The sequence below is a fragment of the Tasmannia lanceolata genome, unplaced genomic scaffold (genome assembly GCF_043159265.1).
Source record: "Tasmannia lanceolata isolate RefF3 unplaced genomic scaffold, GAP_Taslan_0.1 ptg000006l, whole genome shotgun sequence".
Lineage (NCBI taxonomy): Eukaryota > Viridiplantae > Streptophyta > Magnoliopsida > Canellales > Winteraceae > Tasmannia > Tasmannia lanceolata.
In genome coordinates, this window is record NW_027518683.1 from 11,409,211 (window position 1) to 11,425,765 (window position 16,555).

Below are 16,555 nucleotides of genomic sequence, written 5' to 3' on the forward strand. Positions count from 1 at the left end.
AGACCGATCAGCCTGAGCCTGGTGCACAGTATGTACAAGATCCTAGCAAAGATTCTTGCTAGGAGAGTAAAGATGGTCATGGAGGATATAATATCTAAGTATCAGGAAGCTTTCGTGATGGGGAGACAGATATTGGATGGGATCCTCATTGCCAATAAACTCTTAGATACAAGAGCCAGAAGCGGAGAAAGCGGAATTACTGTGAGGATTGACACGGAGAAGGCCTATGATCATGTGGACTGGAGGTTTTTAGACTTCTCCCAGGAAAGGATGGGATTCGAGGCCCTCTGGGGATCCTGGGCCAAAGAAAGCCTATCTACGGCATCGTTCTCAATATTATTTAATGGATCGCATGTGGGGTTTTTCAAGAGCTAAAGGGGTACCAAACAAGGGGGACATTGTCTCCATATCTCTTCATTATGGTGGCCGAGGCTCATTGCCTTCTCATCACAAGAGCAGAGTTCATTAGCGGAATGGTGATAAGTAAAAATTGCCCTCCCATTTCGCATCTACAATTTGCAGATGATATGATAATTTTCCTTCAAGAGAACCAAAATGCCACTCTAACCTCGGGAGGATCTTCAGATGGTTTGAAATGGTGTCGGGGCTGAAAATTAATTTCCACAAGAGCTTGCTAGCGGGTGTCAATATGGAAGGAAAAAAGGCGGAAGAACATGCAAAGCTACTAGGGTGCAGGCATGAGAACTCGGCTTGCCATTGGGGATCAAGAAGCCCAGTGCTCACCAATGGGATGTGGTGATCGAGAGAATTGGAAAAAAAGCTATCGGCATGGAAGATACAATACTTGTCGCTAGAGGGACGAATCACGTTGTCACGTTGATAAAGGCGGCTATGGCTTACATGCCCGTGTATTTCATGTCCCTCTTGAAAATTCTAGCCAAGGTGGGGAAGAGAATAGAGAGAATTCAATGAGGCTTTCTATGGGAAGGTAGAGAAGTGAAGAATGCCATTCAAATAAAAAAAAGACGTGAAGAGCAGCTAAAATAATTTGGAAAAAGTATTGGAGCGGATGGGGAGATTAGGAGTGCAAGGACCAGCCTTCAGGAAAGGGATCGGGAGCATGGGAGTCGATATGCACCTCAAGAAGTTTTTTTGAACCATGTGTTAGGCCACACGTGGGTTTTGGGGGGGGGTTCGTTTTTGGCTTGACCATTGGATAGGAGAAGCTCGACTTTGTAGCACCTTTCCAACATTGCACTGTATTTATTTGCTGCGGACAAGGAGGTGAGGGTATGTGATTATATGGATAGAAGTGGGGGGAGGCCGGCTGGTATGGAGTGTTAAGTTGAGAAGAAATCTTAAAGACCATGTGTCAGGCTACATGTGGGGTGGGGTTGGCAGGGAGGGGGGAGTCTCTTTTTGGGTTGACCGTTGGATAGGAGAAGCTCGACTTTGTAGCGCCTTTCCAGTTCTGTAGTTATTGGCTACGGACAGGGAGGCGAGGGTATGAGAGTATATGGATAGAAGTGGGGGGAGATCGGCTGGTATGGACTATGGAGTGTTAAGTTGAGAAGAAATCTTAAAGACCAGGAGATTCAGAGTCTAGCCCAGCTACTTTCTCCTCTTCACTCGCAGTATTGCTCCCCCTTCAGCTCAGACGAGTTTGGTCGCCAGACACTTTGGGCTCCTTTTCCGTCCATTAATTTTTTTTTTCGCAAGCTCATCAGCGAAGATGGGAGGGATCTAAGTTTTCATGCATTTGGCAGTCTTCAGCATCCCCTCGGATGTTGGCCTTGGTGTGGGCAGTGGCACACAGAGGGATCAACACATTCAACAGGCTCAAAAGAAGACACATCACATTGGTAAGCCAATGCATTCTTTGTAAGGATGCAGAGGAATCCCTAGACCATGTCTTACTCCTCTGCCCCTTTTCTTTTCATATATGGAGGGCGATTATTAACGCTTTTGCTTCTCATGGGTATTCCATTGATCTATTAAGAAAACAATATTACATTGGGTTAGTAGCCCTTTTGGAAAAATGGGTCGTGCTTTGTGGAACCTTGTCCCTTTTGTGATCACGTGGCATGTGTGGCAAGAAAGGAACCGAAGGCTCTTCAATGACAAAGAAAAGAGTGTTGGGAAGTTATTGTCAGATGTTAAGGTGGACATGATCGATTAGTCAAATCTAGAGGCTGTGCGTATCCATATTCGTCGGCGGAGATCATTCCGAATTGGAGGTCCTCCATTTGGGAGAGAGGAATAAAAAATCGCCCCGCTCCCCACTGGAAACCTTCTCCATCCGGTTGATTAAAACTCAATCTCAATGGCAGTGCGAAAGGAAAACCAGGGCCGGCAGAGATTGGAGGCCTGATCCGTGACTTAGAAGGGAGGACTTGGATGTCGTTCTCCGGCCCTCCTGGTATATGCGACTCAAACGAGGCAGAGGCAAAAGCTCTTTTATCAAGTGGTTTGTGGAGCATTTATCTCTCCCATTGATAGTGGAGGTAGGTTCATCTAATGTCATAGCGTGGACAAAGAACTCAGCACTGGGTTCGTGGAGACTATTATATACCATTGTGGAGATCCGGGATTGTTGTAGGAGCGTCCGTCCTCAATTTTCCCATATGTTCCGGTCAACAAATGCGGAGGTGGATAAGCTCGCCAAAGAGGGTGTGGGGAAACTGGGCATGGAACTGAGGATCACCAACTTTGGGGATTGATTTTTCATGTAATGGGCATTTATAGGTACTCCAGGGCTGTATCGCGTCGGCGACACCTTGTCTCTTAAGCCATCTCGTTCTAATGTACCTCTTAGGAATTCAATGAAATGTTACCGATTCTCAAAAAAAAAAAAAAAAGAATGCGATCTAAGGCTTTAGATAGCGACTCTTCAAACCAAGTATGAGGAAAGGATCAGATTATGTGCCCTGGGGATGGAACGTAGCAGGCTTGGCAACATACCTAGAAGTATGTATTTTATAGCTTGAGACAATGAATCATGCATCGGTTTTGAAATGGTTAATGGGCATTATTTTGGATCAGATACAAAATGCAGGAATGCTTATCTTAAAGGGATGGAAATATACAGCACTAATTCCTCAGTTATTTCTTGGAACATGTGAACTTTTCCGATTCAACAAGAGCCAACTAAGGAATAATTCTTTATGTCAATAGCAAGGTTGTCCTTTGAAGGGGGGATTATTGGGCTACTCTCTTACAATGCCTAGAGGCAAATAAATAGATCTATATAATGGTTAGCTGAGTTATAAAGGCCACAGCAAGGGCAACCATGGCAGGTAAGTTTTCTCTAATGAAAATCATGTGATTTTTGTTTTCATGACGAAGGCAGGAAAACAAACGGGATCAAGACCAAATTTCTAATGCTAGGAAATAGAATGAAGCTACTCAACAAACTGAGACACACCATGTGACAAATCTTCGAATGTCATCATGCAGATGATCGGAGATTCTCTTCATCCATGGTGGCCATTTCCATTATATAATGAGATAGAATGCCTTCTATCCTCTCTTTTTGTTGTCTAGATCCACCATATTCATCAAAAGCAACACTCTCCAGCTAATAAAATAGTAGTGAAGGCCTGGATTGCAATTTCTTAATGATTTGCCATTATGGTTTCAATGCTTAACTGGTTATGACCTTGTCATTGTTTGGACACACTTGAGTATCATGCTTTCAATTGATCAGGAAAAGAAAGAAAAGAATATCACGAGAAAAATGAATGTGAAACATATCATGCTAAGGTTAAATTTGTTAATTTGTTTTGGAAAATTGATGGATGGTTTTTTGGGGAGCTGAAACATAGAAAAAGAAGTAGAATGAATCTTAGGTAATAGTTTATATGGATGATACACTCGGTGAACTTTAATTTTGTTTTTTGAAGAAAGAACGGATTGGTGGGAAGCTCGGGAGGGGGTCCCAACACTGGAAGAGCAATGGGTGCTTCTGGAGAATATACAGTGTTTCATCTGAAGAGTAAATGATCATTGAATGTGCAGGAGTGATAGTCCCAATAATACTTTGGTAAGTCAGGGTATGCCCTGATTTGCCTTTATAGATGCTATGTAATGTTACTAAGGACTTCTTGTCCCCATTGTATCTTTCATGGTATCAATAAATATATGTCGCTTTCAAATATATATATATATATATATATATATATATATATATATATATATATATATATATATATATATATATAAACACAGCTCTAGTAGTGATACCCAGAAATAAATCCCTGGCGCAGGAGCAGCCGACACCATATCAGAGACTATGTTAACACCTTACAAGACTACAAATAAGAAAATTATAGTAATAAAGGTTTAACAACATGCTAACTAGGATGAGAAAATCTCCTTACAGGCAGATTACCAACACAGAACCTTGTACAAAGGATAGTTTGGTTAGCAGGCAAATGTAATCAAGCATTTATTCATTTAAACTAAAAACACGGAAGTGAATTTACAGCTCATACACTTTACTGTGGCCAAAATACACTTCACTGTAGCAATAACAACCTCTAATTGTCATGGGCGGTGTTTTGCCAAGAAAAGATAAAAAGAGATTAAGTAAACAATAATATCAAATAGAGATTAAGTGAATACCTTGTATATAGAAGCATTCATACGTTGATACGTAGTGTTTTTGTCCAAACATGGAGCACACATAGAGAACTTGTGTATATTCTGGTGCATCATCCTCATGAATAAAATTGACCATCAGGACAGGAAGAAAGAAGTAATTATAATGATTTGTCAAACTTGAAAAGTTAAAATGATCAAATTAAGTATATTTAATTAATAGGCAAGTAAAGCTTATGGAAAGATATCAACACTGTGAATCATGTATCGACATTAAATATCAAATCATTTTAGATGGATTCCAAGGAAAGGACATGAATATCTGCAAGAAGCTATATGTAGAGCGCCAATTTTCAAACAAGAATAGAGCCAGGCAACAGCTGAACAATTACGTGACATCCTAAGCAACAATGAGAGAAAAAATTGAAACCAGTGACAATGTTTAGGAAGTTTTGATTAAGGATACCAGATGTATCAAGGGACATCAGTTAAATTTTCAAACTCATGTGGCAATTCACATTCAGGACAAGTCGACTCAACATATAACAAGGCACACCCCGTTCTTACAAAGAACATCACTGCCGGCTGTATTTTCGTGGCCGCCGACATCGCCTCCCAAGTAAGGCCTCTTTTTGCTTCCTTTCATTGTGTCTTGTTTTTTGGAATATTGGACACTTTTTTGTCTTTTTGAGAATCACTTTATCTCTGTTTTTTTATGTCTTCTCTCTGCTGTTTTATTACTATCTTTTCTGGGTTTATGTTCTTGCATGTTTTTTCTCCTTTGTATTTGTAGTTCTAGAATCTTGCATAAGTGCATGCTCCCCTATGCCGCAGTCCATGGATGATTTGGGTAACTTGAAAAAATGGAGGATCCCTAATCGATTAATTAAAGTCTCTTATAGTCTTCTCTTTCATAGTTTGTTAGAGAGCTACAGCTACAGTGAACAATATCATTACCATAAATTGGAAAGTAATCATGGGTATAGAAAGGAGACCAGCTCCAACACTTGCTTCTCGCCAGGTGTGAGAGATTTTCCACCATATTCATCTTCTACTAGTACACTGCTCTTCAAATGGGTTTTTTTCATTCAGTGGGCATTTAAACTCTTGGAACAATATCATTACCATAAATTGGAAAGTAATCCTGGGTATAGAAAGGAGACCAGCTCCAACACTTGCTTCTCGCCAGGTGTGAGAGATTTTCCACCATATTCATCTTCTACAAGCAGTACACTATGCTCTTCAAATGGGTTTTTTTTCATTCAGTGGGCATTTAAACTCTTGGAAATTCTTCTGAGTCACAGTTCGGACCATTGTAGTCTTGAAAATTCTTCTAATTCGCAGTTCAAACCACTACTAGAACAGGCCTTGCCTCTGAATCTTAAATGAGCTCTTGAGATAAACATATTGAGAAGGTGATGATATAGGTATGCCTAATTGGTCTCTGATGTGAGCGATACGTCGGTCTTTGATTTGCTACATTCATGTGCTAGTTTCCACCATGCGAAGTATCTCTTCGGCGATACATGAAGCAGCCGGCTGCAGTGAGGCTGAGGCACGCCTTCTCTGCCACCAACACCTACCTCCGCTCTCTTCGCGACAAAAGGATGCTTATATATATATATATATATATATATATATATATATATATATATATATATATAGAGAGAGAGAGAGAGAGAGAGAGAGATTATTAGCGGTTGTGAATTCACAATCGGCAAAGTTGGGTAAAGGGAGGGCGAAAAACAGAAAGAAATGGCGCGAATTTATCATTGCCCTTAAGATTATTATGAATTACTAAGTGTGTTAGCATAGTGTGTGGTACATGTAATTAAAATATGGTTCCAGTTCAAGTAGACAAGATCATACCAAATTAAATTTACAAATGGAGAAAAAGTAATAAATATATATATGAGAAAAGGGTTCCTGTGCTCGAGCACATAAACAGGGGGGAGGCATTGGGGGGTGATCCTAAGCATTCAATTGGAAGGCCTCATCATGGATGGGGTGCCTACCAAAAATCAGCTCCATTGGATCATCATAGGGTGTCCATTGTGGGGCCAAAAATGGACAGATACTGTTTGTCCACTATCTGCCAATTTTTTGAGCCCACAAATGGACACCCTAAGGTGATCCAATGCAGCTGATTTTTGGTGGACACCCTATCCATGAAAGGGCCCATCGAATGAATGCTTTGGATCCCACCAAAAAATGTGCACCCCCCCCCCCTCTGTTTCTGTGCTCGAGTGCAGAAGCCCTTTTCTCTATATCATGGTTTTAAATTTCGAACGAAATCCGAAATTTCGGTGGGGACCGAAACAAAAAGGTATCGCAACAGAAATTTACCAAATTTTGTTCGAAATTTCGCGAATTTCGTCGAAATTTATAATAAAATAACAAATTTTTATTACGTTAACAAATTTTGAATGAAATTACAGAAATTTTGCCCAAAATTTCGGTAATTTCGATCAAAATTTCGGGATTTCATATATATATATATACAAGGTTATCAAAATCGTACGATTTACGATTCAAATCGATTTCATATATATATATATATACAAGGTTATCAAAATCGTACGATTTACGATTCAAATAGTACGATTTGAATCGGATCGTATGGCAAACGATTTAAATCGCAACAGTGAATCGTTTTCTGAAAGAATCGTACGCTTCACTTGAATCGTACGATTCATTTACAAAGTGTATTTTACCTTATTTTATATGCCTTTTTTAATGTTATGATTCCAGTGGGCCCCACAACTTACGTTAAAGGTTTTAATACGCCTTTTTTAATCGATACGAAGTCTTATTCCATCAAGTTAGGGTTCTGTGAGACGAAAGAAAAACCTCCGTATTCCATACACCTCCCCCACTCGTTTCTCCTCCACTAGTCCAAGAAGAAGAAGAAGAAGATATCAGGTATGCCTCAACCTCCTGTTTTATTTTCTTTTTTTGTATTTTTTGTATTTCTTTGCCTCAACCCCCTGTTTTTTCGGATTTTGAGAACCGATTGGACTGAGAACCGATTGGAGTTGGTTCTCAAAATCCAAAACAAACAGTACCTTCTCAAAACAAATCAATTTGGATTTTGAAAGCCTGATTTTTTCTAATGTTCAGGCCATGTTTATTTTCGATTTTGAGTACTGATTTGGAGTTAGGCTCTGTTTGTTTTGGATTTTGAGAACCGATTGGACTCCAATCAGTTCTTAAAATCCAAAATAAATAGGCCGTGTGATTGTTCAAAAATCATTTCTTGTGAAATTTTTTTTCCAATCTAGTGGCAAATGATAAATTTTAGGGATATGATTCTAAATTAGAAGTCCCCCTGTAATTCTGTAAATAATACTTGAACTGTGAGTGATTCAATTCTCTTTTTTTTCCCCATATGTAATCAGCAATGTAGAAGCTTCAAATTATGAAAGAAAAAATTCTTTTCCAACCGTTTCTAAAAAGCTTCAAATTGATAATTACTCTTTTTATTATTATTTATAATTTTTCCTATTTTTTTCTGATTTTTATATATAAATTTAAAAAATCTTACGATTTACGATACGATTCCGATTTTCAGAACATTATATATATATATATATATATATATATATATATATATATATATATATATGAGGAAAAGGATTGTAAGCTCGAGTGTACCTAACCTTAGGTACGCTTGAGTGCCAAATCACATGGGTCCCACATTTTTTTTGGTCATCTAAACCATTCATTTGCAAGGCCCCATCATAGATAGGGTGTGTACCAAAAATCAGCACCATTGAATCATCCTAACCCCTCCAAAACTGGAGGGCAAAATGGGAAGATTTGTGGACAAACAGTGTCTGTCCATTTTGACCTCCACAAATGGATGGGTTAGGATGATCCTATGGAGCTGATTTTTGGTATGCAACCTATCTATGATGGGGCCTTGCAAATAAATGGTTTAGATGACCAAAAAAAATGTGGGACCCATGTGATTTGGCACTCGAGCGTACCTAAGGTTAGGTACACTCGAGCGACTCAAGCGTACAATCCTTTTCCCCTATATATATATATATATAGAGAGAGAGAGAGAGAGAGAGAGAGAGTTGCTACGCTCGAGCACAGGAACAGGGTGGGGCCACATTTTGGGTGGGATCCAAGGCATTCATTTGATGGGCCCTTTCATGGGTAGGGTGTCCACCAAAAATCAGCTCCATTGGATCACCTTAGGGTGTCCATTTGTGAGGCCAAAAATGGACAGATTTGCGGACAAACAGTATCTGTCCATTTTGGCCCCACAAATGGACACCCATTGGTGATCCAATGGAGCTGATTTTTGGTAGGCCCCCCATCCATGATGGGGCCTTCCAAATGAATGGTTAGGATCACCCCCCCAATGGCCCCACCCCCTGTTTCTGTGCTCGAGCTCAGCTAAGCCTAGTTGCGCTCGAGCACAACAACCCTTTTCTCATATATATATATATATATATATATATGAGTTAAGTGAAGCTACACATACGTGTAGCTAACTTAGCTACACCAACGGCTTAAAATACAGTGGGCCCACATTATTTGGGTGATCCAAACCATTCATTTGATAGGCCCTCACATTGATAGGGTGTGCCCAAAAAGTCAGCTCCATAGGATCATCCCAACCCTTCAAACTATGGAGGCAAAAATGGACAGATTTGTGAAGGTTTTTACACGTCCATTTTTGCCTCCACAAATCGTAGGGTTGGGATGATCCTATAGAGCTGATTTTTTTGGCACACCCTATCTATGTGAGGGCCCATCAAATGAATGGTTTGCATCACCCAAACAATGTGGGGCCCACTGTATTTTAAGCCATCGGTGTAGCTACACTTTTCTCTCTCTCTCTCTCTCTCTCTCTCTCTCTCTCTCTATATATATATATATATATATACACACACCCCATCTATGTAAGGGACTTTCAAATGAATGGTTTGGATCATCCTAACAAAGTGGGCCCCCATGTGATTGGGCAAGCTAGCTCACCATAAGTTTGGTGAGCTTAAGCTCACCAACAGTTTCCTCATATATATATATATATATATATATCTGTGTGTGTGTGTGTGTGTGTGTGTGTGTGTGTGGATGATTAAAACTTAGTCACCCAAGTGGTCAGTGAATAATAAACTAATAAGCTTATTCAGAGAAATAAATATGAAATAGAACTGATTCAATACTATTCAGTCAGCTTTTGTTAAGTGTTGAAAAATTTTAAGTATCCATTGTGACTATGTCCTTTCATTTTATATTTTCGAGCTATATTTCTTTTGGGAAATATATATCACATCGTGCTTATAGGCCTAGATTGTACAAATGAAAAAATGGCACAAAAAGTAAATTCAATGAAAAAGAAATTATAATGCGGCCAGTAAAGGACAAAAACTACTGCAACCATATTAGCAAATAATTTATTGTTTTTAGTTATGGACAATGAAAATGAATTCAAAGAACCTCAAACATCAGAAAGTCAAACCCAAAGATCCCAAATCCACCAGCAGAAACAATAAACAACTGCAACCAAATTCGCAAGTGCCTTTAAGATCTATCACATTTGTACAGTGAAGTATAAACTGAGCCAAGCACCATAGAATTTGCACAATCCAATACCAAAAAATGCATACTCAAACAGCTGTAATAGTGTGCTTGAATGCCATATCAAGGCCAAGAAGGCAATAACAGAGGACTAGATCAGTCCAACATATCAAGATGATGTTAAATTAAATCCATGGGAAAATAATATTGATATACTTGGATTAATACCAGATTTACGATTACAACGAGTAGAATATACAGCTAAGATTTTCTTCCCAAAATCAGAACATTAACTTACAATTTTTCCTATAGGGAAAATTCCAAATATACTAAAACAGATGCTCCCATCCTTATCCCCACTGCATAGGATGTTAAATCGTTGACGTGAAGAATTTGATAGTTCTCGAAATGAGTCTTCAGTGTCTTCCATGAAGCCAGCATCCCCGGCACCCAGTCCAGGCATCCGAGGAACTCTTGGAGCAGGGGGGAAGAACCGTGGTGTACGGTCTTCATAAGTTAGAATGTTGTCACTCTCATCCTGAAATCCAATTTCAGAAGGTATGAAAAACTGAAGCACCAGATATATTTTTCTATAAAAGGAAAAAAATCAGAAGATATACATTCTATATAAAGGGATTTGCTAGCAAGTTTCGCAGAAAGCCATTTCGCGGCTGGCTTTTGCATGAGAGAACAGCCACCTCAGATGAATTAAATGAATAAGACAAAATCTGCCAAAAAGTCAACATGTGTGGTTGTTCTCACATGCAAAAGCCAGCTGTGAAATGGCTTTCTGCGAAATTGGCTAGCAAATCCCCAATATAAATATTAAAGAAACATAAAACACATCGTGTTGCAAGGAAACTGAGCTAAAATGTTTTCAATAAGATAACCTGGAAATGCTAGAATATGAAACATAGTCAACACAGAAATAGCATTTCAGAGATACAAACATCAAACGAGGGAATTTGGGTACAAATTAACAGGGCAATATGTCTTAGCCTACAATCCAACAGTGTAACTGTAGAAAAACATGCTTAGAAAGACCTGGTTCGGAGAAGTCAAAGGATGTTTTTTTGCACAAAATGGAGCCTTCACAGATAAGTTAGTGAAACACACTTCTAGTAGTTGCTCTATGGAATATCGAACTATATGTTGTGTATGCCACAATTGTGTTTCCCTAAACTTATGGAATGGGTTCAGAGGTTTGAAAGAAAACCAAAACATAATTTTCAATGGCCATACGGGGATAGATAATTCAGCCAGTCAAGGATGTGATATAGGGCTCCTATCAATATTTCTATAGCACCTATGGCATATGCCATGACCGTCCCCAAAATGCAAAAGAAGATATACTTAATCTTTTTTAACAATAGGAACCCTGCCCCAGAGAAAAATAGCTCATCAGACCCATTCAACAACTACAGCTCAATATCCATAAAGTTATGGAAACCTCAGCTCATGGAAATCATGGCCCAGGCAGTAAACCAGATAACTTAGAGGTAATTCTATGGATTAGTGTGGTCCCTTAGGATACAAAAGGACAATATGACGGAATCTCATGCACTAATATTATATGCCATTAGATCTTAGAAGTTTATAGCATTTACTATAGGAAGTGTCTGAGATAGATCACTATTATTTTGTACAATACTCAAGTGAGAGAAATAAGATTTTAGTTATGAGTTTAGTTATTGTTACAATCTGCCTCATAAAGGGGTTATAAATTGATTAGCAGATTCATGTCAAGTAGAAGTACAAAAAGTAGATCAAGATGGAGGAAGAAGAGGCATAGTTTTAAATTTCCACTGAAATCAACACAAAACGACCGAAATGTTTCTGTTTCCATCCCCATCAAAACACATACTGAAATCGAAAGGCATAGTGAAACCAAAACCATAAGTGTATTAGTGGTATATTGTACCAATATGTGTTACATAATTAGATTTAGATGAATTGCATGTGAAATGTGGTGTATGTATTATGTATAAATCTTTACATGAAATACATATGAAATGCGGTATGTACTGAATTATAAGCATGTGCAAAAGCTGACAACACATGTCACTAGGTGTTCGAAGTTAAACCATTATGAGTGGTTTTTTCTTATGTCATGGTTTTTACTTTTCAGTGTATATGTGCTTATTCTAGCACTTTTTGAAGTTTTATCTTAAATGTACATCGTTTGCATTTGTTCTCATACGCTTACATAACTTTTACATGATTTCCAAGTATCCTAGTATCCAACACATCATTTTTTATTTATTTTTTGAATGGCTATCCAACACATATCATATACGTTCATGTTTTGCTCACTGCAGGTTAAATGTATCCAGAAAATACATAAGCAAAATCTCTGATACCTAGCTTCAATATATCACATCACGTTTAATTTCAAAATAGTGGAGTGGATCATTTTAGGCTTCGTGCTCATATACTTGAGAAAAAACAACAGAACATAAAGAAGCTTTTACATACCTATATTGTCTTGACATTGCAAAACTGAATAAAAATTGATATCACGGAAAGGAATACATGACACACAAGAAACTTGTCAGAAGTACCCATAATATCCAGATAGAAAGCATGCACAAACAAAAGTATTCATAACATTTGAACTGTAAGTAATGGAGAAATTATTATTCGAGTGAGCTGCACTTTGATAGTTAGCTGGCTTAGCCTTGTAACTGCATACCCCTAGTGGTTGCCCATCCTCCTCCCAATTAAGACAAACAACAGCCACACTGTGCGACTTAATGCTTCTCAACAGCTTCCCATTCTGTAGTTTGTCAAATAGATGTGTATCAAAATACCAATAAAAAAATTTTGGCCATAGATGATAGAAACAAAGAAGACTCAAGAGAGGTAAGAGCCACATAAAAGTTCAATTCATGGGGTAAGTAAAGAGTGTACATGATTTATACAGATCCAACAGAATATCATCCCAAAGAGAAAAGGAGTCATGGTCCAAACTGAGTGCACAGACTTCAACAAAATGAACGGCATGGATGAAGTTCAGTGCAGAAATTAAGGGCCAGTAACGAGCATGACTAGGATATTACATACTCGTCAATCAATGCATAAGACAATACATTCTGCTTCGAAGACTTGAACACAAAATGATAGCACGTCACCAAAATTACGTGAAGAACAACTCTCTACCACGGCTACCAAAACAAATATTTTTTCTTAAATTAATATAATAAAAATCATATAAAAAGCCTTCAATTTGCATAAGAAGTTTGATTCTCATATAAGATATTGGGAAACATAAAAATGCAGGTATCGCATAGCTTATTTGAAAGATTAAGATCCATAGATCATTTTGTGTAGATTCAGATCACCGATGATTTGACTTATGTAGAACAACGGCCTTTCTAGATTTTAGAAAGGAAAGAGTAAATGTTGCAGTCCAAAGTAATTCCATTGGTAAAAGTGCTATAGAGGCATCACTCTTCAAAAGAAGCCACTTCGGAGCATGAAGATGAAATTAAGGAGAAATACCCTCATATACACAAGTTATAACTTATAAGGTATGAAAGTTGGATACGCGGATTTTAGAATCTTGGATTTTCTCAAAATCTTGTATGGGAGACAAGAGAAGAAGGGATCCGTCTGTTTCGCTTCTCTTTAGAATCTTGGATTTTAAGTAAGAAATCCAGGTTTTAGAAATCTCTCCCACATCCTGAGATTTCTAAAACCTGGAAACAAGGGATGATCTCCTGTGCTCTTGTTGACAGAAAGAAGGGCGAGAAAACAGAAAACGACGAGAGATTTCTAAAACCTGGAAACAAGGGATGATCTCCTGCTCTCTTGCTGATGGAAAGAAGGGCGAGAAAATGGAAAACGACGGCTGGCCTCCTTCTTCTCTCGTCTCCCATCTACGATTTTGAAGAAATCCAAGATTCTAAAATCCGCGTATCCAAACAGAGCCGCTAAGATATACACAGAAAGTAAAATCTAAATCTTGACCAATTACATGATGCCTTGCAGATATTTAAACTGCTATAGCATGCTAATAAGTAGCTCAAAATATGGCAATGCTACCCACTTCGACATCATGTAGTGAAATGGTCCCATCTTCAAGTCCAACAGCTATCGCTTTACCATCAGGGCGCCAACATAGAGATGTTATGCATCTCCCTAGAGAAGAATTAAAATATGTTAGTAACTTCAACACCAGAAAAGAACAAAGGTAGGCAATTTCAAATCCCCAAGCAAACACTTATCAACATGTGGCGTAATAATTACCAACTTTCATGGAGTCATGTTTCACAGATTTTGGGGGTGTCAAGTGTCAACAGCCAGGACCCACTGACTAATCAAACCCAAATCTTATCATGTAAAGGGCCCGACCAGAGGCTTTTCCTTTTTATGACAAAATTTAGGCTTGGATCTGGCTTGTTAACACTCCTATTGAATTTTAAGAAACATTGTTCGGTATGAATCCGATAGCCGTGAATTTAAACAATGTGATTATTTTTTCTTTTTTTCACCTTTACAGATAACACTTCTAAGTAATGTTAGCATATGTAATAGAAAAAAGAGAGAGATTGCTGAAGCAAATCAGAAAAGGCATCATTTTGTAACATTTGTATAGAATATAGTAAGGCACCAAAAGCCACCCCATTTTCAAGTTCCCATTGCAAGATTCCATAGCTGGAAACAAGTCCCTGGATCTAAAGTACAAATCAGAAGTATAATTCAAACTTTACATCCTAAGAATCCAATTGAAGGAAACGATTCATATAAGATAAACCAAGCCAGATTGGTATGCCGTCATTTTCCAAGGAATCCAAGGATCAAGCCAACATAATCACCGAGCAAATGTTAAATGTCAGCATCTAGTAGGAGAGATGATATAAATTCCAGGAGGCTTTTAGTTTAAACATGAGAAGACAATATTTTCACGTAAGGCTTGTGGTTTATCCCCATTTATGTATATTTACACCAAGTCTCCAACAGCTAGAGCTTGGGAATTTAGCGCTCCTTCTCTCTACAAATTCCCACTCCCATTGATGGGTAAGTAGTCTGCTTCAATGAATTCAATGTTCTGAGTCAAAATTTCCATACTTCATTCTCAACATATTTTAGGATTAGCATTTGAATTTCACCGCCCTCCTACAGATCTCGATTAGTAATATCTTTCTCAAATCAAAACTCACCAACCATGCACTGCCACTCTCTCTTCAATGTCCTAAACCAATTATATCGAAAAAGCAAAATAAGGAGTGCATATAACAAGGCATTGAAAAAAAAAAAAAACCAAGGCATTCAAATGACGAGGTAAGAGAATAGTCGTACTATGATGAAGCCACAGAGTCTAAACAGTAATTCGAGTTCCAGGAGATATGGTTCTTATTTAAACTGTACAATGTTCAGCTAAACGAAAAGCAATTGACCTAATTCTATGTAATGTTCAACTAAACAAAAAGCAATTGACCTAATTCTACACAATGTTCAGCCAAACGAAAAGAAATTGACCTAATTCCAATGAAATTGACAAGAATACATACACAAACCCAAGCATTTTATCGAGATTCTTCTAGAATAGAACATTGGGACCTTCAACAGTGAGGAACAGAAATACCTGGAGAGACCGTCCATAGCCTCTGCCAATTGAAACGATGCAAGAGGATCTTGGAGTCCTCAGTAACCATGGCCAGTAAATCCTTCTCCGGATTCCACTCAGCGATCTTGATCTAGGGCACAAAAAAATTGTAGTGAGAATTGAGAAAAATGAGAGAGAGTGGGAGAGGATGTAGAGATAAAAATGAAATGAACCTGGGAAGCGATCGGTTTGTCGAACTGGAGCTGAAAGGGGATTGTTACTTGGGCCTCCTCGGCTTCCATGGCGAGAAAAACACGGGAAAAAACCCTTTCGACTAGCAGGGCGGGAATTCGTTCATTTATAACTTTATAAGATCATTTTATAAGCGCTATGATGATTGGGTCTCGTCTCTTTCCGAATAGGGTCCCGTTTGGATGCACGAAAGGAAGGGGTGTTATTGAAAGAGACGGTCCGATTGACCCAATGTTAGAGAGGATTTGAAGGTCGATGGACATGATGTGGACACAACATTTAAACCACATCCATTGGATCTGTATCCTAAGGTCTTAAATTATTTTGGGATCGTGACCCATACAAAGCCACATTTAAGATGGAGCATCTGGATCCCAATGAAGGATGTTGAGAGAAAGAGAGATAAAGCACCATTTTCAAGAAATTTCATGCAAAACTCTACTTTTTTGTGGATTTTGGCTTGGATGTTATATGGAGGAGACAAGAATACTACGTAAACAAATATGCAATAATTACCTAAGAGACATCCGTGTAGTCTCCAAGGAGTTCAATGGTAAGCAAAATCTTTTTGCCTTCTGGCTTTTGTGCAACCAAACACTGGTTGCATCAAAAATTTGGAAAATCAGAGTAAAATGACATAATTTCCTTTTCCTAGCA

At 38.4% G+C, this 16,555-nt stretch overlaps 1 protein-coding gene across 2 annotated transcripts in view; it reads right to left on the reverse strand.

Moving 5' to 3' along the window:
* Nucleotides 1-16,034, reverse strand: part of APC4 (Transducin/WD40 repeat-like superfamily protein) — a 37,264-nt gene extending 21,230 nt beyond the window's left edge. For both annotated transcript variants that reach the window (XM_077382174.1, XM_077382175.1), the window contains exons 1-6: nucleotides 15,880-16,034; nucleotides 15,686-15,797; nucleotides 14,147-14,238; nucleotides 12,791-12,874; nucleotides 10,397-10,636; nucleotides 4,585-4,665 (exon numbers count right to left, since the gene is read on the reverse strand). In XM_077382174.1, coding sequence (XP_077238289.1) covers nucleotides 4,585-4,665; nucleotides 10,397-10,636; nucleotides 12,791-12,874; nucleotides 14,147-14,238; nucleotides 15,686-15,797; nucleotides 15,880-15,948 — 678 coding nt within the window. In that variant the 5' untranslated portion in view covers nucleotides 15,949-16,034. The remainder of the gene's footprint in view (nucleotides 1-4,584; nucleotides 4,666-10,396; nucleotides 10,637-12,790; nucleotides 12,875-14,146; nucleotides 14,239-15,685; nucleotides 15,798-15,879) is intronic.
* Between the last annotated feature and the right edge of the window lie 521 nt (nucleotides 16,035-16,555).